The sequence below is a fragment of the Carcharhinus amblyrhynchos genome, chromosome 5 (assembly GCF_965287045.1).
Source record: "Carcharhinus amblyrhynchos chromosome 5, sCarAmb.v2.hapA, whole genome shotgun sequence".
NCBI lineage: Eukaryota > Metazoa > Chordata > Chondrichthyes > Carcharhiniformes > Carcharhinidae > Carcharhinus > Carcharhinus amblyrhynchos.
In genome coordinates this window covers 107017299-107042359 of record NC_137328.1, presented here as the reverse complement: position 1 = coordinate 107042359, position 25061 = coordinate 107017299, and the positions used below count along the sequence as shown (strand labels likewise).

The following is a 25061-nucleotide window of genomic DNA, read 5'->3' as shown; positions in this document are numbered from 1 at the left end:
ATTGCAGGAAATGTCTTGAGGTGGATAGAAAGGTGGTTAACAGACAGGAAGCAAAGTTTGAATAAATGGGTTTTTTTCCAATTGGCAGTCAGTGACTAGTGAGATACCGCAGGGATCTGTGCTAGATCCCCAACTGTTCAGCAGAATTTGGTTAGGCTGAGTGTGTGGACATATGCTTGGCAGATGCAGTATAATGTAGATAAATGTGAGGTTATTCACTTAGGTATCAAAAATAGAAAGGCAGCTTATTTGAATGGGTGTAAATTGAGAGAGGTGGATACTCAGCAAAATCTCGTGTCCTTTTGCATCAGTCACTGAAAGTAAGCGCACAAGTACGGCAGGCAATACAGAAGTCAAATGGTATGTTGGCCTCCACAGTGGGAAGATCTGAGTCTAGGAATAGTGATGTTTTACTGCAGTTATATAGGCCATTGGTGAGGCCACACCTGGAGTACTGTCTGCAGTTTCAATGTCCTTATTTAAAGAAGGATGTTCTTGCTGCAGAGGGAGTGCAGCAAAGGTTTACTAGGCTAATTCCTGGGGTGGCAGGTCTGTCATATGAATAGACTAAATCGGTTAGAATTATATTCATTGGAGTTTAGGAGAGTGAGAGGGGTTCTCATCGAAACTTATTATTTTCTAACAGGACTAGACATGGTGGAAAGAATGTTCCAGGTGGTGGGAGAGTCCAAAACTAGGGCAAATAGGGAACATGGTGATGGATACATAGGATTCTCACTGGATTCAGGGTGCATCACATGCTTCAGCAGATATAAGAGGGCCATATATGGCCAGTGGGCAGTTCATACGAATGCTAGAAAAGTTGGGAGGTGCACCTCTCTATGCTCCACATAAGGGAAAATAATGAAACTTTCCCCATCATTTCTTTAACCACGACCATCAGCCTGTGCAGAAGGGTCCTAAAACATCTACTTGACTCCAATTTAAATTGATCCAATGCCAGCTGCCAACGATGTCTAACAGCACTGAGCAATACTGCGGCTACATGCCACCGATGCAGATTAGTTCTAAGACCTCATTCCCATAAATTGTTAAACGCTAAACCCTTTTACACCTAAAAAAAGAGAGAAAAGGCATAATTTCAAACCAAGTGGAGTCAATTAGTTTTGCTTAATATAACTCATGCTTGATGTCATTTCAGCCTGTCACGTAAATGAAGTTCAACACCCCCGATCTAAGGCATAACAAAAAAAGGGAAAAAAAATAAAGGCTCATCGCTGCAGTACTCACTGTTTCAGTAAATTCCTCCTTCAAATCAGTGAAGAATCCATCAATTACTTTTTTACAAACATCAAATTCCACAGACTGCCTATTACATTGAACAAAAAACAATTTTAGTATGAGACATATACTGCAGATTTATAATTTTTCATGCTTATATTAGCTTTATTCTTCATGTAAACAATAAATTAGCATGGAACTCAATTTTTAAATATCACAATAGGAACAGATAGAAACGTGTTATTTAATCTGCTGCTTCAAGTTCTACAATGTGAGTTGCTGTGTTTTCATTCTCAGTATTCATCTCAACACAGGGATCATTTTGTTCGCTCCTACAAACAAGCTATGTATTATGATTGACAAGAAACAAGGGCATAGCATCAGTGATACTAGGTCAGGTCAGTCAGCAACAGACTACTCACTGAACCGGATGATTCTTAAACAGAAATTATACAACCCAGCAAATCAGAGGTGTGATTTCAGATTTCAAATATTACAGGTGGAACACGCTGGTCTACAAAAAAAAAAGCAATTACTGTGATCCAAGACGCAGTCAAGAGCACAGATGGAGACCAAATGCAGCCACGGGAGACTTCTCAGGCTGTGTGGCAATACTGAATTCATGAAATATGATGTAGCATTCACATCTGAGCACTGAATGAGTGGTCAACATGAGGTCTATGTAATACAGTGCGTGTTCGGCTTTGTAGTGATGACAAATTACTGTATGAATTCCTGCTTTTGTGCTATTTAGGGGCTGATTATTGGTACCTTTGGCCAAAGTATGGCTTTAATGTCTGATTTTGAGGAGTGAAAAGCCCCAGATTCCTTTACTGAATTACGCATAAAGCTCACTGTCATATTGTCTTGTAATATCCCATTATTACCTTTGAAATCCTAAGTAGGAAAATGCAACGACAATTCAGCACCCAGCAAAGTCCGACAAAAAGCAAGTTAATGGAATGACCATAAAATCGTGTTTCAATATTGTTGATTGAGGGAGAAATATTGAGGATGACACCAAATGCTACTTCTGTTCTTTGAATGCAATGGTAACTTTAATCTCCAACTGAATAGGCAGGTGGGCATTAAAGGATGCACTAATATCTCTTCGACAAGTTGTTCTGCAGTGGCTCACGGATATTGACTATTTTATCATATGTTACAATACCAGTCTTGGACTTACTTGTATTCTTTAACAATGTCCTCAAATTCTCTGAGAACTACATCCAGTTCAGTGACAGCTTTTGTTAGCCTCTTCTTACCCTCAGGACGTGAGACTTTTGTGGATGATGGACCAGCCTCTGAAAGGAAGGAAACTATCGATTATTATATATTGTTGTTCTGTTGTGTTGCTATCATAATTCCTTTAAATGCTACTTGTGAAACACATTATTTACAAGGAACTCAAAATTATGATACTTTCTCCCTATGATTTACATGTTTTATAAGGAATCAATGAATGAGAAAGGGAATTAGAGACAGGGTGCTATTTTGATATTAGCACAGTTAAACAAATGGAAATAAAGGAAGGTTTAAAACTTATCCATAAAACTCTATACTGAAAAAAGTATCTCAAACAATAGACAAGGTAATGATAGTCTTGTCTGGTCACCAGGCAAGACTGCTCCCTTCCTGTTGACAAACACTTAAGTGGTCACGGGCATTTGGCCTCTGATCTTCAGGTAAATGTTCTCCAAGGTGGCCTTCGCAACATACGACAGTGCAGAGTCACTGAGCAGAAACTGATAGCCAAGTTCCACACGCATGAGGATAGCCTCAACTGGGATCTTGGGTTCATGTCACACTATCTGTAGCCCCCGTGACTTGCCTGAACTTGCAATATCTCACTTACTGTCCTGTCTGGATACAATATACATCTCTTTAACCTAATCTTAATGCTATCTCCACTCACATTGTCTGCACCTTTAAGACTTGAATAGCAGATTAGCTATAAAGACTCGCATTCTAATCAGTATTCTGTAAACTGTGGGTACCTTTATATGCCCTGTTTCTGATCAGAACTCTCCACTCATCTGATGAAGGAACAGTGTTCCAAAAGCTTGTGGCGTTTACTATCAAATAAACCTATTGGACTTTAACCTGGTGTTGTATTTTCAATTGACCCAGCTCAACAGCATTTTATCTATCACCAGCAAGGTAGCCTAATCTCTTGGGTAGGAACTTGTTCTTGAAGTACTTGTATTTGAAAAGATGCTTCCCTGCATTACAATAAGAAAGAAATGTATACAATCACTGTTCCCATTAATATGCCTGTGCTGCATTATTCGTACCCTAACCTGGAGTAGAAGGTCTTGATACAGACGACTTAGGAGAAGTATCAGATCCAGTTGTTCTCCTGTCCAAAGATTTTTTTCTCTTCCGTCTAGAGGTTGCAATATTATTTTGTAGGGAAGTTTCCTGTCAAGTAAAAAGCTTGATTTTCAGTAAATAGTGCAGGGAAAGATCAAAACAACTAATCCTTGTGATTACACATCTACAAGTTTATTTTTTAGTATCACAAGTAGGCTTACATTAACACTGCAATTAAGTCACTGAAAATCCCAAGTTGCCACACTCCAGCACCTGTTTGGGTACACCGAGGGAGAATTTAGCATGGCCAATGCACCTAACCAGAACGTCCTTTGGATCGTGGGAGAAAACTGGAGCACCAGGAGGAAACCCACAGACACGGGGAGAACATGCATACAGACAGTCATCCAAGGCCGGAATTGAACCTGGGTTCCTGGCGTTGTGAGGCAGCAGTGCTAACCACTGCGCCACTGTGCACACATTGACAGTGTGCATAACAGTTAACATTGAACTTAAACCAATGCCAATTTTTAAAGACTTCTGTTTTTCCTGCTGAAATGTCTTCCAATCCGCCTTGAAGATGTTGACTCCTTGATGGAGTGCAGCATTGCAGGCACAAGATGTACTTGCAAACTCTGAAGCATCCAATCTATTCCAGCAAGGATTTTGTTACTGGCAACTAATTTGTTCAACTAATTTGTTAAAAGATTTTTGATGAGATAACAGAGGATTGATGAGAGCAATGCTGTTGACATGGCGCACAGACTCCAAAAGGCATTTGATAAAGTGCCGCATAAACAAAGTTGGAGTTTGTAAAATAAAAGAGACAGCAGCAACATGGATATGAAGTTGGGTAAATGACGGGAGACAGAGTAGTGGCTAACAGTTGTTTGTTGGACTGGAGGGAAGTTTGTATTGGAGTTTCCCAGGAGTCAGTGATAGGCTCTTCCTGGGGCACAGTAATGATTTAGACACTGGTGTACTGAGCATAATTTCAAAATTTGTGGACGATATAAAACTTGGAGGTAGAGTGAACTGTGAGGAGGATAGTGTACAACTTCGAATGGACATAGGTTGATGGAATGGGTGGATAAGTAGCAGGTGAAATTCAAAGCAGAGAAGTACAAAGTGATTCGTTTTGGTAGGATGTGGAGAGACAATATAAAACAAAGGGTACAATTCTAAAGGGAGTGCAGGAGCATCTGGGTGCATGTGCATAAAATATTGAAGGTGACAGGACAGGCTAAGAGAGCATTGTCTGCACCCATAAAGACTCGATTACCTGTTAAGACTCGTATTCCAACCATTATCTTGCAATTGAATCTATGTCTATGCATGCTGTGTCTGTGAACCCAACTCTCCACTCACCTGAAGGAGCAGCACTCCGAAAGCTCGTGCTACCAAATAAACCTGTTGGACTTTAACCTGGTATTGTAAGATTCTTACTAAGTTTCAAGATTAATGCTTCTAAACTACCAGGCATGGGTTTTCTCTTCCTCCTCTATCTATTGGCAACTAGGCGATTTTCACAGTAACTTCATTGCAGTGTTAATTTACTTTGAACTGGCCAAAACAAAAGGAATCACAAGTGAATGAAAAAGCATGTTCCTTACCCTGGAAGGCTCTACGTGAGAAGAGTCATCCCTGGTGCGAGTTGCTGATGCAGCTGCTCTCCTGTTACTTTGCTTTTTAGGTCTTGAAATTGATACCCGAGTTTCAACCAGTGACTTCTTTGGGACAACAGCTGAAGCAGTTCTCCGCTTAGCTCCAGACTTCCCCTCACCAGGATTCTTTACTGCATCTGTCTGTGACCAAATTTCCTTAGACTTCTTGGAAGCTTTACTGAACAGCGAACTGGATACTGTTTTTAACTTCACTTTCTCAGCTCCTGTCTGCGAGATATTATTGTTAATCAAACAAAGCACTCAAAACAAAAAGGCACTTTAGGCTGAAATACCCTGTGAATTACTTGCCTCAACATTGTCATTCATTCATGTGGAGGTACATTTCTCCTGACAACAGAGTAGCACAGTGGTTAGCACTGCTGCTTCATAGCTCCAGGGACCTGGGTTCGATTCCCGGCTCGGGTCACTGTCTGTGTGGAGTTTGCGCATTCTCCTTGTGTCTGGGTGGGTTTCCTCCAGGTGCTCCGGTTTCCTCCCACAGTCCAAAGATGTGTGGGTTAGGTTGATTGGCCATGATAAAATTGCCCCTTAGTATCCTAAGATGCTTAGGTTAGAGGGATTAGCGGATAATAATATGTAGGGATATGGGAGTAGGGTCTGGGTAGGATTGTGGTCAGTGCAGACTCGATGGGCCAAGGGGCCTCTTTCTGCACTGTAGGGTTCTATGGTTACAACTAAATTGAAACACATCAAATCCTTGTAGATGCTGAAAAAGTGTTTCCCCTGGCTGGGGAATCTAAAATACAAGGTCAGAGATTCAAACTGCAAGGTTTGAGATAAGGAAAACTTTCTTCAAGCAAATGAATTTGAATCTTTGTAAGTAACTTGCCTAGAAAATGGGAATACTCAGTCATTGAATATATTCATAAGAACATAAGAAATAGGAGCAGGAGTAGGCCATCTAGCCCCTCGAGCCTGCCCCGCCATTCAATAAGATCATGGCTGATCTGTCGTGGCTCAGTTCCACATCAGGACAGAAGCACACAAATCTTTGGGTACTTAGGGAATTAATGAATAAGAGCACAGTGTGAGTGGATGGAGTCAAGGTAGAAATTCAGCCATGGTCTTGGTGAATAATATTGCAGGCTCAAGGGGCCAAATAACCTATTCCAGATCCTATTTGCCATGTTGTGGAGAGAATAGAAATGTCAATGAAAGTCATCTTGGATATTATCTGATTTAATTTTGCAATAAAAAGAATATTTTTAATTGTACCTGCAATTTTCAAAATATTGTCATGTCAGTGTTCATAATATCCCTACAGTGCAGGAGGCCATTTGGTTCATCAAGTTGGCACTGACTCTCCAAAACAGCATCCCACCCATGCTTGGAGAGTCAATGCCCACTCTATCCCCATTCCCACACATTTTTAGTATGGCTAATCCCCCTAATCTATACAGCTTTGGACACTAAGGGGCAATTTAGCATCGGCAATCTTCTAACTTGCACATCTTTGGACTGTGGGGGAAAATCGTAGCATCCAGAGGAAACCGACGCAGACATGGGGACAACATGCATTGCCAGTTAACCTATACCTTCTTTGTAGTTCTCAACAGTAGATGGAAAGCCGAGGATAAAACCTTTCCTTGGGATTATGTTTAGTAATAAGAAATTTCCATTTTGCTGTTACATTATAAGATGACTTGTGGTAGTAAAATGATTACATTGATCATGAAAAGTTTCAACAAACGCAACATCATATGAGAAAGCACCTTTTGAACAGGTTCCATTGCATTGTCATTCAATGCCTCATTGCTAATACTTTCTGTATCCACTTCATCTTGTTCTGCTTCCACACGTTCAGATATACGTGTCAACGCACTGGAATATACAAGAAAAGAAAATCAAGAACGATGAGAGATGGCAGATTTGCAAAAGGCATCCAATTGGCAGCAAGGTTTATTGAAACCTGGTGTTATACTGGACTAATTGGATTCAGACTCTGAATATTAGAGTTCCTAATCACAACCACATTATTATGGGAAGGTAACTGGCAATTCCCCCACAAGGGAAGTAAAACTGGGAGAGGCACAAACTTTCTCCCACTGTTTCCTCCCTGCACAATTCATGGTGCTCTCAGAGCATTGCCTGCCAGTTCTCCTACTGGACAACAATCACAGAGATCAAGAAAAGGGAAACAGCAAGATGGAAAAGAAAGGTAAAGCAATTTGCATTTAATATTAAATAGTGCCAACTTGTTTATGGAAAATGAACACCAAGCAAGAAGGAAGATTAGGTGCAATAACAGAAGTGTGATGGGACTGTGGAGGGAAAGGCTTTCACAAGGTACCCCGTGGCCACAGCTGTGGTTAGGAAGATAGAGTGAGCCTTGAATCCTGCCTGGAGTACCAGCCACCAGACTGCCGCTAGAATGCCGTATCCACAAAGCTGCCTGGGTTGCAAAAATTCCAGTCAGCCTCTGACATGAGGCCTAAGGCGACCTTTAACACCCTGTCCTGCTATCCACTATTCCACCTCTGAGAAAAAGCACAGGGTGGGGAGTTGGGGGGGATGGCAAGACAATTCCAGCAAACCTGGCCAGTGATTCAGGATTTGGCACCTGTCCACCTTCGTGCATACCCTCCCTCATTAGGCCTGGAGGCCAAAATCCTCCCTACGCAATCTGACGACAGTGAGGATTATATAAATACAGCTGTTGCTATTGAAGCCTAATAATAAGGTGCCATTCTTCTAGTGTACATCTGACAGTAAGTAGTGGCAGATTTTTAAGATTGTGGAGCATTCTAGCTGTGCTAATTGTGCCCCATTCAATGTGTAGGGTTGCCAACTGTGATCAAGTGTTTCCTGGAGATTCCATCACATCACCCTGTGCTTGTGCCATCAGTCAGCCAACACATTAGACTCATTACGCAACAGGATAATGCGTGATTGTCAGCCAAAGAGCCTGTATTGTCCCATTTTCTATAATTTTTATATCTGTTCAAAGAAAATGACAGGAGCATCATTTTCTCTTACGTTCAATGATTTCTCTTCACTGCAGCACTCTAGAGATTGATCTTCAATTCCTGGAGATTCCAGGTCAATCCTGGAGATTTGCCAACCCCATCCATGCAAACAAAACTTTCAGCGAAAGTGTCTGAATGACACACAGGAGCAGGAGCAGAGGTTGATTTTTCCCCTTGGCTTGTCTGAGTCCCAAATTAGGCCTGAGCTAAAGAATTCCTGATAGGGAAGCTAAGTAAGCAACTAAATCATTTGTCAAGGAATGCTTTCTACTTATAAGTTTTGAACTTTTTACCTAAGAAGGCAGTTTAGCTAATTGATTCCTCACACAATCAAAATTACACTTTGAAGCAAATTCTGTAGCAATAAATAAAAATGTTTAGCCAGCTTTCTTACCATTTTTCACTCCGAACATTTTCAATCAGAGGCACAGGCCGTACAGTTGGCTTCCTTTGATTATTACTCTGTACAGGACTTTCTGCTTTACCATTTCCTTCATCATTTAGCTCCGATTCACCATCAAACACTGCCGTGCTGTGCAATGGATTACCTGCATGAAAAACATTCAAGCACAGGAGAAAGGTTAGGAATGTTTTGTGGCACTATAATTAAATAGCTTTCAAGGATCACAAACTGAATGTGTAGCAGGGCAATTCAATAAAAAAAAGGTGGTTCATGAAAAAAATACAGTGCTATAAGAATGCACTTTATTATTACTGCAGTATGCTTCGGGGCTGAAGATCAGGAAGGGAAATCTGTCAAGTTTTAGCAAGGAACAATCGTTGAACAGAATGGGCGGAACAGTGGCGTAACTGCTGTTGATTCCAGCCTTGGATGACTGCCTGTGTGCAGTTTGCATGTTCTACCCATGTCTATTTGGGTTTCATCCGGCTGCTCCCATTGTCCAATACATGTTCAGTTTAGGTGGTTTGGCCATGCTAAATTGCCCCTTAGTGTTCCAAGATGTGTAGATGAGGGAGATTAGTGAGGTAAATGTGTGGGATTACGGGGATAAGGTGGGAGTGGGTAAGATGGTCTTTTGCAGAGTCTGTTCAGACTCAATGAGTCTAAATTTAATGCCTATATTTTGATTTGACTTATTGGTACACAGTGAGAAAGAAGTATTGTTTCTTGCTATACAAAACATACCACTCACAGAGTACATAGGGGAGAAGGAGAGGATGCAGAATATAGTGTTATAGTCATAGCATGGTGGACTGGGCTATGTTCACATCCCTTTGTAGTTTCTTGTGGTTTTTGTCAGAGCAGGAGCCATACCAAGCTGTGATGCGTTCGGAAAGAATGCTTTTTATGGTGCATCTGTAAAAGAATTTGGCCACAGTCATAAATGTATAACGAGTATAGTAAGGAGCTGAGAACACAGCTTTGCGGGGCACCGGTGTTGAGGATAAATGTGGAGGAGATGTCCTTACCTTTACTTACTGATTGTGGTCTGTGGGTTAGGAAATCTAGAATCCAGTTGCAGAGGGAGGAGCGGAGCCCTAAACCAGAGTTTAGAGATGAGTGTTGTAGGGATAATGATGTTGATTGCTGAGCTGATGTCAATAAGTAAGAGTCTGATAATAGGTATCTTTGTTATCCAGGTGCTCCAAGGTTGAGTGTTTGATTTGATTTATTGCCACATGTATTAGTATACAATGAAAAGTATTGTTTCTTGTGCGCTATACAGAAAAAGCATACTGTACATTGCGAAGGAAAGGACAGAGTGGAGAATATCATGTAACAGTCATAGCTACGGTGTAGAGAACAATCAACTTAATGCAAGGTAGGTCCATTCAAAGGTCTGATGGCAGCAGGGACGAATCTCTTCTCAAGTCAGTTAGTATGTGAGCTCAGACTTATGTATCATTTTCCTGGTGGAAAAAAGTGGGAGAGAGAATATTCGGGCTGCGTGGCGTCCTTGATTTTGCTGGCTGTCTTTCTGAAGCAGCAGAAAGCGTAGACAGTGTCAATGGATGGGAGGCTGGTCTAAGTAAAGGACTCGGCTTCATTCACGATCCTTTGTAGTTTCTTGTGGTCTTGGACAGGGCAGGAGCCATACCAAGCAGCGATACAACCACAAAGAATGCTTTCTATGATGCATCTGTAGAAGTTGGTGAGGACTGTAGTAGACATGCCAAATTTCTGTAGTCTCCTGAGAAAGTAGAGGCATTGGCAGGCTTTCTTATCTATAGCGCATGCAGGGACCAGGACAGGTTGTTGGTGACTTGGACATCTAAAAACCTGAAGCTTGCGACCATTTCTACTTCATCCCCACTGATGCCGACAGGGGCATGTTCTCCTTTATTGCTTCTTGAAATCGATAACTATCTCTTTCGTTTTGTTGACATTGAGGGAAATGCTTTTATGGTCAATTCAAACATTTTTCCCTGGTTTCCATCTGGTTTAAGCCAATTGGAGACTACGATAGGCAAACAATGGAACCCATGTTGTAATGCAACTTGGAACCATAGAAAAGTTATAGCACAGAAGGAAGCCATTTGGCCCATTTTGTCTATGCCAGCCCAAGGACACACAGGTGCCCTTTCCAATTCCAGCCCATAACCCTATAGCTTACAACATTTAATAAATAACGGTGCAGATCCAGCTAATTTTTAAAGCAGTTTAGGGTCTCTGCCTCCACCACCACCTCAGGCAGCAAATTCCAGGCACCCACTATCCTCTGCATTAAAAAGTTCTTCCTCAGGTCACTCTACACCTTCTGCCATTTATCTTGAATCTATATCCTGGGTTCTAGAATTCTCCACCAGGAGATACAATTTTGTCTGTCCCCTCTATCGCTTCCTCATTTGTGGGTTTACTTGTATAGTGATAACTTAGAAAGAATTTACAAGGGAGTGGTTCTGCTCAACAAGTTTGATAAATGGATTTGTAGTTGGATGAAAAACTTCATGAATCCTGGATAAAATACAGCAGATATGAAACTGGTTAAAGAAAAGAGTAAAGTTGTAGTCTTAATGGCATTGCGGGCAGGGACGGGGAGTGGAAGTTTTTTTTATTCACAGGATGTGGACATCTACGCACAATTTTAGTACACTAAACACTATTGTAAAGTAGCAACCAAGCAGAAATAGATTATTTGAAGTAATACCTCAATTATTCCATAATTGAAAAATAAGCAATTAATCAGATGATAAATGAAAATCAGATTATCCTTATTTCTGTTTTTCTACCAGAACTCCTATCCACATGCCATGACAGCACCTGTGGTAAGCAACTGCATTTTTCTGCCAAAGCCCCTATTGAAACAAACTGTTCTTGACTAAGTATAATAGTAGATTTAATGAATAAGGCACTTGTGAAATATTAAGATAACAAATACCTCTCAAAATAATCCAGTATTTAATGTTTACGGCCATGTGTTTAGATGAACAAATCCAATTAAAATAATCCTTGCAACATTATTGATTAGTTAGCTTTTAACAGCAAAATGGTTTAGGGAGCCATCTTGTTTGTGTTCACCAAAGGAAGGAAAATTGGTTATATTATGTATTCTCCAGGACAGAGGCAGATATCCTATCAGAGCAAGAACAGTAGCAGGTACAGGGACATTGTCAGAGTTCCTGCTGGCATGAACCCCGAATACTGCCATTTCTGTCCGAAGGACTGAGGTGATTTTCCGCTCATTCTGGACTGGCCATCCATTTGAAGTTGTGAAAACTGTGGTGTATTATTGATAAGTATACCCTCTTGTTCTTTTGCTCTTTCTGCACTCTAGATATTCTATAGTTCTATGGTTAATGGTAGTCATGTCATTTATGTCCAGATAATGGGGGAGTGGTGGTGTCTTAGTATTGTCACTGGACTAGTAATCTAGAGAATCAGGGCAAGATGTGGGGACCCAGGTTCAAATTTCACCAAGACAGATGGCGAAATTTAAATTTAATATTTAAAAAAATCTGGAATTAAAAGTCTATGATGACCATGAAACGATTGTCGATCGTTGTAAAAATCTATCTGGTTCACTAATATCCTTCCGGGAACTAATTCTGCTGTCCTTACTTGGTCTAGCTTTCATGTAGCTCCAGATCCACAACAACATATTGTTTCTCAAATGCCCTCTGAAACAGAGGGCAGTTAGGGATGAGCAATAAATGCTGACCCAGCCAGTGGCAGCTACATCTCGTCAACCAATATTAAAAAAGTACAAATGTTCTGCTATGTCTTAAAATGTACTAAGCATAGTTCACACTGTCAAAATGGTGTCCCATTTTCATAATATCATAGAATGATATAACACAGGAGGTCATACAGGGTGTCTCAAAAATATGTAACTGCACTAGAAATGGGTTCAGAAAGACTCATCGTGTATGTATACAAGAGCTATTATTTCCTTCTTAATCTAGACTGGTAAGGAGAGCGACCATGAAATATTATCCCTCCTTCACTTTGTCCTCCTGTCTGATTCAGTTTGAGCAACTGATCAAGGGAGAACAGAACTGGATCAAAAGGACAGTTTTTTTGTTGCCAGGAGCCAAATAAGAAAGGCGAAATTAATGCTGAAGATGCACTGACTTCAACAGGACAATAGGATTGAAAGCAAGCTAGAGTGGCAATTCTCCGGAGATGGGTCAGAGGAGAGATGGCTAAGAAGAATGCATCGGTCAGTGGTATCAAGAACCGTGGAGAATGAGTAATAACATTCCATGATCATAGTCAAACAACATTTCACTGGTCTCACAGCATCTGTAAGGAGAAAAGAACTGACGTTGAGTCCAAATGACGTTTCGAGTCAAAGTGATTATCGGACTCGAAACGTCAGCTCTTTTCTCTCCTTACAGCTGCTGCAAGACTTGCTGAGATTTTCCAGCATTTTCTCTTTTGATTTCAGATTCCAGCATCCACAGTAATTTGCTTTTAACATTTCACTGGTGACTTAAACTAAGAAAGAAGTCTCACAACTCCAGGTTAAAGTCCAACAAGTCTATTTGGTAGCACAAGCCACTAGCTTTCAGAGCGCTGCCCTTTCATCAGGTAAGTGGGAGTTCTGTTCACAAACAGAGCATATAAAGACACAAACTCAATTTACAAAATAAGGCCCGCACACATGACGATGGCCTCAACTGGGGTCTTGGGTTCATATCACACTATCTGTAACCCCTACAACTTGCCTGGGCTTGCAAAATCTCACTCACTGTCCTGGGTACAATATACATCTCTTTAACCTGTGCTTAACGCTCTCTCCACCCACACTGTCGGTACCTTTAAGACTTGATTACCTGTAAAGCCTTGCATTCCAATCACTATTTTGTAAATTGAGTTTGTGTCTTTAAATGCCCTGTTTGTGAACGGAACTTGCAATTACCTGATGAAGGGGCAACGCTCCGAAAGCTAGTGGCTTATGGTACCAAATAAACCTGTTGGACTTTAACCTGGTGTTGTGAGACTTCTTACTGTGTGTACCCTAGTCCAACGCCAGCATCTCCACATCATGACTTAAACTAAAGTAGCCTTCATGAAGGTATCAAAATGAAGGGATTTTAGTTAAATATCAATAAGCATATGGCTCATTGAATATAATTGTGTCTTTACATGCCCTGTTTGTGAACAGAATTTCCACTTACCTGACAAAGGAGCAGCATTTCGAAAGCTACTGGCTTTTGCTACCAAATAAACCTGTTGGACTTTAACCTGGTGTTGTGAGATTTCTTACTCATTGAATATAAATTAGCTGTATTTAACCAGAATGGGGTTAATTATCATTTGGAAAATTTTATAACGATTGTGTCAGTTTAAAATTCCTCAAAACTAAAATCTCTCGGTGCACAGAGTGCCTGCAACTAGAAAGAGCTACTTCCATCAACTCCACAATGTACATCAGTGATAAATAAATAATGATTTCAACAATAAAATCTTATCAAAGCTCAAACAATGGGTTATGAACTGCTCCAGTCTCAACTACTCATTAAATGACCTACTCAGATCACCATCTCACAAGCCACACCTTGTCAATTCAATATACTGTATGCAATAGAGGGAAATTTTCTGATTATCAACTGAAGACTATAGGATTATTTTTCAAATGTGCAATAGTTATTCTACTGTCATTACCAACAAGACAGAAAATTAATGAGACATGTCACAAAGACTCAATTCATGTTGCACCAACAGCTGTGGACAACGCTGTGCCTTAGTGAATGGCTTTAATTTAATTAACCATGGTCTGCAACCTTAATTGCAGAGCTGATTCTTGGTGCACTGGGTTGTTGCCTCCTGTGATGTGTACAGCTTAGACACCACTAGGTGGTCCTGCAGAAGTTGTCAAGAATTCTTTATTAACATTGCTGAACTATCTACATATTAATAGTCGAATACATAGGTCTGGAGAACACTCCCTGGCATGTCATTACATGTTGCTGCCTAGCTCTAGACTGCTCTGACCTCTAGCCTTCATACATCACTGGCAGACAGTACCGTACTCAATCCCAGTTTAATCCTTAATGAACAAGATCCTACTACTACAATTCTAGCCTGTGGTCATGAATGAAGACTTTTTTTTTGCAGTGTGTCATTGGTATCACTGCCTTTAGTTTGAGTTTGGAAGAGACCTGGACTCTTTTCTGCTTGTCCGTAGCTGCTTTAGAATTGCCTTTAACTGTTTACAGACAACTCTAAAAAATTGGTATCCCAGCTGGTTTTGTACCTTGTTCCCAAAAATGATGTTTATCCAGCCAGCAGTTGGATGTCCCATAATACTGCCCATATACACTTTGGTAATATTTTGCTAACGCACTCGTGCACCTGGCTGAAAGATAGCTGGTAACCACTTAAATACAGATTGTTTTGGAAAACTGAACATTCATGTTTAGTGAAAGTATTGAATGTGTCTTTTCTTTTAATTTTGAAAAATAAACTTTATTCTATTGCTAAAGGTTTGTACAGCATTTCAGAATTGGATTCAATTTTTCACATTTTGAAAACATACAGGATTTCGAACTTCCACTCGGGAAATCTATAAATATTCTGCAGGTTAATCTTCTACATCTTTTTACAGAGCTCACGTAATTATTTCAGAGACACTGTGCACATTTCATGAACATTAAATAGTTTTCTGCCAATAAAAACTCTCTAAAAGTGTATCACTAGCTGATTTCCACCCAGTCTGCACTTTAAGGGTTTGGGCAAATATTGAATATTGCCAATAACAGTCACTTGCATTTTCTTTTATTCATTTGTGGGACATGGGTGTCGCTGGCCGGCCAACATTTATTGCCCATCCCCAGCTGCCCTTGTTCAGAGGGAAGCTGAAAGTCAACCACATTGTTGTGGCTCTGGAGTCACATGTAGGCCAGGTAAGAATGGCAGATTTATTTCCCTAAAGGACATTAGTGAACCAGCTGTTTTTCCTGATAATCAATAATGGTTTCATGGTCATCAGTAGATTCTTAATTCCAGATTTTTTAAAAAATTATAATACCACCATCTACTATGGCAAGATTTAAACTCGGGTCCCCAGAACATTAGCTGAGTTTCTGAATTAATAGTCCAGCGATAATACCATTAGGCCATCGCCTCTACTTATTCAAGAAAACAAAAATATTTAAGGTGCACTATATACCTCAGTGCTTACAATGCCCCCTTTAATGAGGTGCAAAATTAATCCTCTACATTTCAGTTTGTACAACTGAGAAACTTCAACCTAAAACAGAAACATTAAGAGGCATGAAAACATATAACTGAACAGAATTTCAAGCACTCGTGATTTTAATGCTATCAATTAAGGGAAGCTCTCCTGGGATAAAGGTCTAAAAAGCCCAATAAATGCTTCCACAGTTATATTAAGAGGTTGTTAAAATTAAAAGCCAATGCACTGTAGTAGGAATGTTATTGGCTAACTAGAGAAAAAAACCTCTCTGATGACATCTTGTGGCAAGTCTACATCAGCAAGTGATTTTCATTAGGCTAAAGGAGATTTGTTTTGGATTCAATTCTGGAGTAACCAAACACTCCTAATCCCACTGTTTTTTAATGTTCTCACTGGGCATGATTTAAAGATGTCTAATATCGCGTTCTAGTTGCTCAAAATAAATCAATTAACTGCCTGTACAGTTCTAGATTTCCATTCAGAATTCAAATCCCAGCAGTGACTACACAACCCTCAAAGAACAAAGAATAAAGAAAATTACAGCACAGGAACAGGCCCTTCAGCCCTGCAAGCCTGCACCAACCATGCTGCCCAACTTAATTAAAACCTTCTACCCTTCCGGGGACAATATCCCTCTATTCCCAACCTATTTACGTAATTGTCAAGATGCCCCTTAAAAGTCACTATCCTATCTGCTTCCACTACCTCCCCCAGCAATGAGCTCCAGGCACCCACCGCTCTCTGTGTAAAAAAAATCTGCCTCATACATCTCCTTTAAATCTTGCCCCTCGCATCCTTAAAGCTGTGCCCCCTAGTAATTAACTCTTCCGCCCTGGGAAAAAGCTTTTGACTATCCACTCAGTCCATGCCTCTCATAATCTTGTTGACTTCTATCAGGCTGCCCCTCAACCTCCGTCGTTCCAGTAAGAACTAACTATGTTTCTCCAACCTCTTCTCAAAGCTAATGCCCTCCACACCAGGCATCATCCTGGTAAATCTTTTCTGCAGCCTCTCCAAAGCCTCCACATTCTGGTAGTGTGGCGACCAGAATTGAAGCTATATTCCAAGTGTGGCCTAACCAAAGTTTTATAAAGCTGTAACATGACTTGCCAATTTTTAAACTCAATGCTCCAGCCATTGAAGGCAAGCCGTATGCCTTCTTGACGACCTTCTCCATTTGCACTGCCACTTTCAGTGACCTGTGCACCTGTACACCCAGATCCCTTTGCCTATCAATACTCTTAAGGGTTCTGCCGTTTACTGTATATTTCCTATCTGTATTAGACCTTCCAAAATGCATTACCTCACATTTGTCCAGATTAAACTCCATCTGCCATCTCTTTGCCCAAGTATCCAACCGATCTACATCCTGCTGTATCCTCTGATGGTCTTCATTGCTATCTGCAAATCCACCAACCTTTGTGTCATCTGCAATCTTACTAATCAAGTCAGGTACATTTTCCTCCAAATCATTTATATATATTACAAACAGCAAAGATCCTAGCACTGATCCCTGAGGAATGCCACTTGTCACAGCCCTCCCTTCAGAAACACACACTTCCACTGCTACCCTCTGTCTTCTTTGACCGAGCCAGCTTTGTATCCATCTTACCAGCTCACCTCTGATCCTATGTGACGTCATCTTCTGCACCAGTCTGCCATTAGGGACTTTGTCAAAGGCCTTACTGAAGTCCATGAACATCCACTGCCCTACCCCCATCAATCATCTTCATCACTTCCTCAAAAAACTCAATCAAGTTAGTGAGACATGACCTCCCCTTCACAAAACCATGTTGCCTCTCACTAATACGTCCAATTATTTCCAAGTGGGAATAAATCCTATCTCAAAGAATCCTCTTCAATAATTTCCCTACCACTGATGTAAGGCTCACCAGCTTGCAATTACCTGGATTATTCTTGCTACCCTTCGTAAACAAAAGAACAACATCGGCTATTCTCCAATCTTCTGGATCCTCCCCGGTACCCAGAAAGGATACAAAGATTTCTCTCAAGGCCCAGCAATTTCCTCCCTAGCCTCTATCAGTATTCTGGGGTATATCCTATCAGGCCCTGGGGACTTGTCTATCTTAATATTTCTCAGGAACCCCAATACCTCCTCCTTTTTGATCTCAACATGACTCAAACTAGCTACACACCCTTTCCCAGACTCATCATCCACCAAATCCTTCTATTTGGTGAATATTGATGCAAAGCACTCATTTAATTCATGTCCTTGCGTGGTCCAACCCTCTCCCTGGCTAACCTCCTGCTCTTTATACATGTATAAAAAGCCTTGGGATTTTCCTTAATCCTGCTGGCTAATGGTTTTTTATGACTCCTTTTAGCCCTCCTTACTCAAGTTTCTTTCTACTTTCCTTGTATTCCACATTTGCTTCGTGTGTTCCCAGCCTCCTGGCTTTGACAAATGCTCTCCTTTTCTCTCTGACTAGGTTCACAATATCTTTCACTATCCAAGGTTCCCAAAACTTGCCATACTTACCTTTCACCCTTACAGGGACATGGCGGTCCTGAATCCCTATCAATTTGCACTCCCACATGCCATATGTGGATTTGCCCTCAAACATCTGCCCTCAATCTACATTCTTCAGTTCCCGCCTAATATTGTGGTAATTAGCCTTCCTTCCATGGGTAGATTTTCACAATTCTTGATTGAACCAAGAAACGATCAACTTTATCTCTAAGTTGGGAAAGATAACCAAAATAACCCAATCAAATTCCACAAACTTTTAAACCTATCCAAATTGACAAGCACTGAAGGTAACCACAAGGCTATGGTCCAAACTATCTTATCTTTGTGTTAGAAAGCTTACATTTGAGACAAAGGGGCTGACAGAATAGGCAAGGGTGTCTAAACTGCAAAGTTCTGTAGAATGCAAAAACTATAAACTGCTCCCTTTACCATAGCATTCAAGTCTGAGTTGCAACATTTGCAAATTAATTTCCACTTAAAGGGAGTTTGGAACAGCCACATTTTTACTGTGAGTAGACCAAGCTAATTAATCTGAAACCACTATAGTTCATGCAAACTCAACCGATCTAGAAGATCCCTTAGTCGAACATTAAAATTATCATTGTGTATGATGGCAGGGCTCAAGTTTTAGATTGCCAAAGGCAAATATGAGGAGTTCATTTGCTGCTCAATTTCATATCTATCAGGGAAGATTTTTACTTCATTTCACTAAGTGGAAACAGGGTTGGGGTGTTCGCATTTAAAAACTTAAGGTTCAAATAACACCCACCCTGAGAGGGGCCTGAAAGAGAGCTGGCATTAGGCCTCTTTACAATGCTAAGCAAGTTATTATGAAACTTGTTTTGGGAAACAACTGGGCAAAGCCAGCACTGGATGAGATGCCCGATGATTGTACAATGTTCAGCACCATTCACGACTCCTCAAATACTGAAGCAGTCCACGTTCAAATGCAACAAGATCTGAACAATATCCAGGTTTGGGCTGACAAGTGGCAAATAACACTCGCACCACACAAATGTCGGGCAATGACTATCACCAATAAGAGACACTGTAACCACCGTCACTTGACATTCAATGGTGTGACCGTACTGAATCCCCCACTATCAACATCCTTGGGGTTACCACTGACCAGAAACTCAACTGGACTTACCACATAAACACAGTGTTTACTACAGCAGGTCAGAGGTTAGGAATACTGCAGCAAGTAACTCACTTCCTGAATCCCCAGAGCCTATCCGCCATCTACAGGGACAAGTCAGGAGTGTGATGGGATACTCACGACTTGTCTAGATGGCTGCAGCTCCAACACCACACAAGAAGCTTGATACCATCCAGGACAAAGCAGCCCATTTGATTGCACCACATCTACAAACATTCAATCCCTCCACCATCGAAGCTCAGCGGCAGCAGTGTGTATTATCTACAAGATGCAGCAATTCATCAAAGGTCCTTAGACAGCACCTTGCAAATCCACAACCACTTCCACCTAAAGGACAAGGGCAACAAATAAATGGGAACACCACCACCTACAAGTTCCCCTCCAAACCAGTCACCATCCTGACTTGGAAATATAAAGCTGTTCCTTCACAGTCGCTGGGTCAAAATCCTGGAATTCCCTAGCAGCATTGTGGGTCAACCCACAGAACATGGATTGCAGCGATTCAAGAAAGCAGCTCACCACATCTTCTCAAGGGCAACTAGGGATGGGCAATCCTGCCCATCGTGGGATGGGTGACGCCCATGTCCCACGAATGAATTTTTTTAAAATCCATCAGTGATGAGACCTAGCTTTCAAAACAGGCCAAACCTCTTGCTGTTTCTATTGGCTGACTGACAAAAAAAATTAAAATCTATATTGCAGAGTCATCACTTCAGTTGACAAAACTCAATAATTGGTTTAGAATTTGTATACAGTCATTCCTACTGCCATGTTGTATTGCAGCATTATATTTCTGGGATACCAAACATTCATACAAATGAGAAACTGAATCAAAGAGTAAGCACACTGCGTGTAGTATGTGCTTGAAGAATGTCCTACTTGCCACCAACTCCTTACCATAATCTTCACTTTCTTCATGACTGTCCAGATTTCTAAAAATGCAGGAGAGGTTTGGTGAAGGCTCTGGATGCTTCTGACTTGGCGATCTGTGTCTATTTCTCTGGGCAGGAGTCTTTTTTCTATTTGTTTGACTTACTCTATTTTTTTTAGACCTCACACCTTTCGAAGTCTGAATAAAAGAAAAGTCAAATAAATTCCGAGTTCTCATTGTTAATATGGTAAGAAAGAAAAATAGCAAAACTAAATCACCACAAACATAGCAAACTTCATGAGTTATTTTGGTTTTACCTTTTCTGGTATCCAACTATACTGCCCCCAAATAAATCCGCAGTGATATTCTCATAATTGTTAATCCTATGGTATGAAGATAGTGGCAAATACAGGAGCTGGTTGGAGGAGTGCGGTGGAGGGTGAGGAACAAAGGGCCAGTAATGATAATGGGCAGAATTTAATACCCGCTAGTGGCGAGTTTGACTGGGGGAGGCATTTAATCAGAGAGGGGGGCCCTGTCACTTTCCTGTCTCATCACCAACTGAGGCCCTTTAATAGGCAATTATTGTCCACTGAAGAGTCTCATTCCTTCTACTGCTAGCATTCTCTCCATAGTGGATGCAGAGGTCACAATGCAGGGAGCACAACAAGCAAACCTGTGCAGGATTGCTAGCAAGATCTGAATGCTTGGGTGGGCCGACTTGTTTAAAGGCATTTGGTGTCTGATCAAAAGATCCAACATTGGGAAGCAGCAGCCCACTGAAAGCCACCTCTGTGCCCTTGCTTTAAACTGCTGCCCTATCCCAGCTCAGATGGGTGCCATACAAGCATCAACCAGCCACCACTACCAGCAGCCCTGTTGTTTAATACATCTACCAGCCTCTGGTTCCTCCTGCTCCTGTTTCTTACATTCTTTTCAAATGTAAAACAACACAAAAAAAACAACTTGAAGAATGAAGCACCTCAATTCTTGTGCTTTGTTGCATTGACAAATTGGATCCTTTTGAAGTGGCAGCACCTTTGCTTTTTCTCATTATTACTTTTTTCAGATGTTTTGCATCAGGTCAAAATCTATGAATAAAAAATGTTGAACAGCAAAGATGAGACAGAATGAAGTTATTCGAAAGTAATCTTGATGCAACTTCTCTCAAAACAAAGCATGTTACATGAGATCCAATAAGAAATATTTGAAATATCCCAGAACAAATTACTCTGAAAAACAGAAGGACATTCCCTTACACACATGTTCATTTACACAAATAGTCAGACACAGTACAGAAATAGACTGTTTAGACTCTAGTCAATAACACCATGGCTGGTCTGTGACCTAACTTCATTTATATGCCTTTGCCTCATATCTCTCAATATGTTTGATAAACATTTGTTAATTAATCTCAAAGTTTAAACTTAATAATTGACTTAGCATGAATGCCATTTACAGACGAGCATTTTAAATTTCTACTAACTTTTGTGTGCAGCAATGTTTCCTAACTTTATTTTTTTATGCTAATTTTTTTTAAGACTTCTCAGCTTAGTCTTCGACCTCAACTAATGGAACAATTCCAAAGAGTCATATTGGGCTCAAAATGTTAGCTCTGTTTCTCTCTGCACAGGCACTGTCAGGCCTGCTGAGTTTTTCTGCTTTTATTCCAGATCTCCATGGAGCAGCATGGTGGCACAGTGGTGAGCACTGCTGCCTCACAGCGCCAAGGACCCAGGCTTGGGTCACTGTGCAAACTCCACACAGACATTCTCCCAGTGTCTGCGTGGGTTTCCTTCAGGTGCTCCGGTTTCCTCCCACACTCCAAAGGTGCGCAGGTTAGGTGATTGGCCATGCTAAAGTGCCCCTTTGTGTCACAGATAACTAAACGCATAGGGTCATGGGGATAAGGCCTGGGTGGGATTGCGGTCAGTGAAGACTCAATGGGTCAAATGGCCTCCTTCTGCACTGTAGGATTCTATAATTCAAGCATTTGCCATATTTTGCTTTATAGTAGAACAATTTGTCTCTCCGACCTGAGCCATTTCCCCTTAACATCTTGAAAACTTTGATAAAATCACCCCTTAAACTTTTAAATTGCCATGAACGCTACCATAATTTGTGCTATCTCTCCTTGTAATTTAATCATTAAGAGTCTAGAATTATTCTGGTAAATATATGCTGCACTCCCTCTTAAGCTAATGTGTACTTCCTTAGGTGTGATGCCCAGATTGCTCTCAGTACCTAAGTGTGGTCTAACCAGGCCCTTTGTATAGATGAAGTATGACCTCTACCTTCTTGTATTTTAGACCTCTAGGTATAAAAGCCAGCATTCCATTATCCTTTTGATACTTTTCTGTCCATGGCATTTTAATTCCCTTTGAACACAGATTTCCCGAATCTCTTTAGAAGGACATCTTCTAGAAAGCATTCTGTTTGAAACTTTTCAGATCCAAAGTGGTTAACCTCAAATTTGCCTACATTGAAATCCATTTGGCTCAGTTCTTCCCAATCATTTAAGCTATTAGTATCTGCCTGGATTTAAATCCAACCATGGTGAAATTTGAACTCAAAAATCTGGAATCAAAAATTTAGTGATGGACATCAAACCATTGCTGTAAAAGCCCATCTAGCGCATAAATGCCCAGCAGGAAATCTGCTGTCCTTACTTGTGATTTCAGGTCAGCAGCAATGTGGTTGACCCTCAACTGCTCTCTGAAATGGCCTAGCAAGCCACTCAGTTTAAGGGCAATTAGGAATGGGCAATAAACGCTGGCCAGCCAGTGACACACATCCAATGAATAAAAAAAGGTAGGATTTTCCAGACAACACGGAGGTGGCCCACCAATGACATGCGGCCAGATCTTCTGCTCCCATCAGTCTCAGCAGCGGTTCCCACTGAATGCAATGCTTGCTGCCAGGAACCCCATGGCAGGAGTGTGCCATCCAAAGGTTCGAAACATCCTGCCAGCCTGAATGGCCGCAAAATTCCAGCCGAATACTTCAGTCAAGCCACTTTTCACACTTCTAAACTCCAGGGGAAACAAGCCCAATACGTCCAACCTTCCTTACTCAACCTGTTTAGTTGATTTTTTAACCAGGCCAATAACTTGCTTTCAATTCCATGAACTTTCATTTTAGCGAACAGGCTCTTTATGGAAATATATCTGCACTCACTCACATTGGAGTACCACTCTCTATCTCCCCCATTAGAATCTCACTGTCGCTCCCATGGATTCTCACTAGTTTCCCACTCTCACTCCCACGAGATTCTCACTAGATTCCTGCTCTCACTCCCTCTGGATTCTCACTAGATTCCCACTCTCACTCCCACTGCAATCTCACTAGATTCCTACTCTCGCTCCCACTGCATTCTCACTAGATTCCTACTCTCGCTCCCACTGCATTCTCACTAGATTACCTCTCTCGCTCCCACTGCATTCTCACTAGATTACCTCTCTCGCTCCAATTGCATTCTCACTAGATTCCTGCTCTCACTCTCACTGCATTCTCAGTGGATTCCTGCCCTCGCTCCCACTGGATTCTTATTAGATTCCCACTCTAATTCCCATTGGATTCTTGCTAGATTCCTGCTCTCGTTCCACTGGATTCTCACTAGATTCTCGCTCTTACTCCCACTGCATTCTCACTAGATTACTGCTCTCGCTCCCACTGGATTCTCACTAGATTCCCACTCTGGCTCCCACTGGATTTTCACTAGATCCCTGCTCTTGTTCCACTGGATTCTCACTAGATTCCCACTATTGCTGTCATTGGACTCCCACTGGATCCCCACTAGATTTCCACCGTCTCACTGGGTTCCCGCTCTCGCTCCCACTGAATTCTCGCTAGATTCCTGCTCTCATTCCCACTGGATTCCCGCTCCCGCTGGATTCCCGCCATCACTACCACTGGATTCTCACCAAATTCCCGCTCTCGGTCCCACTGATCCGCACTGGCTCCTCACTGGATTCCCGGTCTCTTTGCCGCTAAAAAACAATCAAACTGTGTTCGCGATCCTGAATCATCCATTGGGGCTTTCGGGAACAGTTGGTAGCTGTCAGTGAAGCATTATTGAGGAATTAATTTCCTAGCAGTATATTTACCAGTTGTTTCCAGTTTGTAGGCTATCAGTTGTGTATTTGAAGCTGCTCTGAATCAGGCTCCCTCTCTCCCGCCCCCATTTTGAACCGTCTACGGCTGTGAGCGGTTGGAGAATCTGCGCACGCGCAGCTGCCTGGTGCTGGGTCGGTGGCGCCCCCTGTGGCTAGGAGGACTCAGCGTCAGTGGCTGCAGACTGAGCTGCAGCCCAGCTCCCTTCATTCAGAGTCAGTGTGAGAGGCTACAGCCCAGCTCCCTGCATTCAGACTCAGCTATAGCCCACCTCCCTCCATTCCCTCTCAGCTAAAGCCCAGCTCCCTCCATTCAGACTCAGTGTGAGAGGCTGCAGCCCGGCTCCTGGCACTCACAAACTGCTGGTTGCTAAATTCAGGATTGGCAATTCTGTGAGAGGCAATACAACAGGTTCAATTTCCTCCACTGGAAACCTTTGATGCATGGTGTGGAGATGCCTGCGTTTGACTGGGATAAACACAGTAAGAAGTCTCACTTGACGAAGGGGCAAACCCCGAAAGCTTGTGAGTTTACTATCAAATAAATTGGTTGGACTCTAACCTGGTGTTGTGAGACTTCTTACTGTACAACCTTTGATGCAGAGTGAAATATGTTTC

General features: G+C 41.5%; 1 protein-coding gene across 1 annotated transcript in view; it reads right to left on the bottom strand.

The window, feature by feature from the left end:
• The window catches only part of cenpu (centromere protein U), a 32541-nt gene extending 8007 nt beyond the window's left edge, over positions 1-24534 (bottom strand). The window contains exons 1-9 of the mRNA XM_080189738.1: positions 24438-24534; positions 21314-21422; positions 20358-20529; positions 8601-8754; positions 6953-7061; positions 5169-5447; positions 3543-3663; positions 2429-2546; positions 1252-1330 (exon numbers count right to left, since the gene is read on the bottom strand). Of these exons, the coding sequence (XP_080045864.1) occupies positions 1252-1330; positions 2429-2546; positions 3543-3663; positions 5169-5447; positions 6953-7061; positions 8601-8754; positions 20358-20529; positions 21314-21385 (1104 nt within the window). The 5' untranslated portion in view covers positions 21386-21422; positions 24438-24534. The remainder of the gene's footprint in view (positions 1-1251; positions 1331-2428; positions 2547-3542; positions 3664-5168; positions 5448-6952; positions 7062-8600; positions 8755-20357; positions 20530-21313; positions 21423-24437) is intronic.
• Positions 24535-25061: the final 527 nt, after the last annotated feature.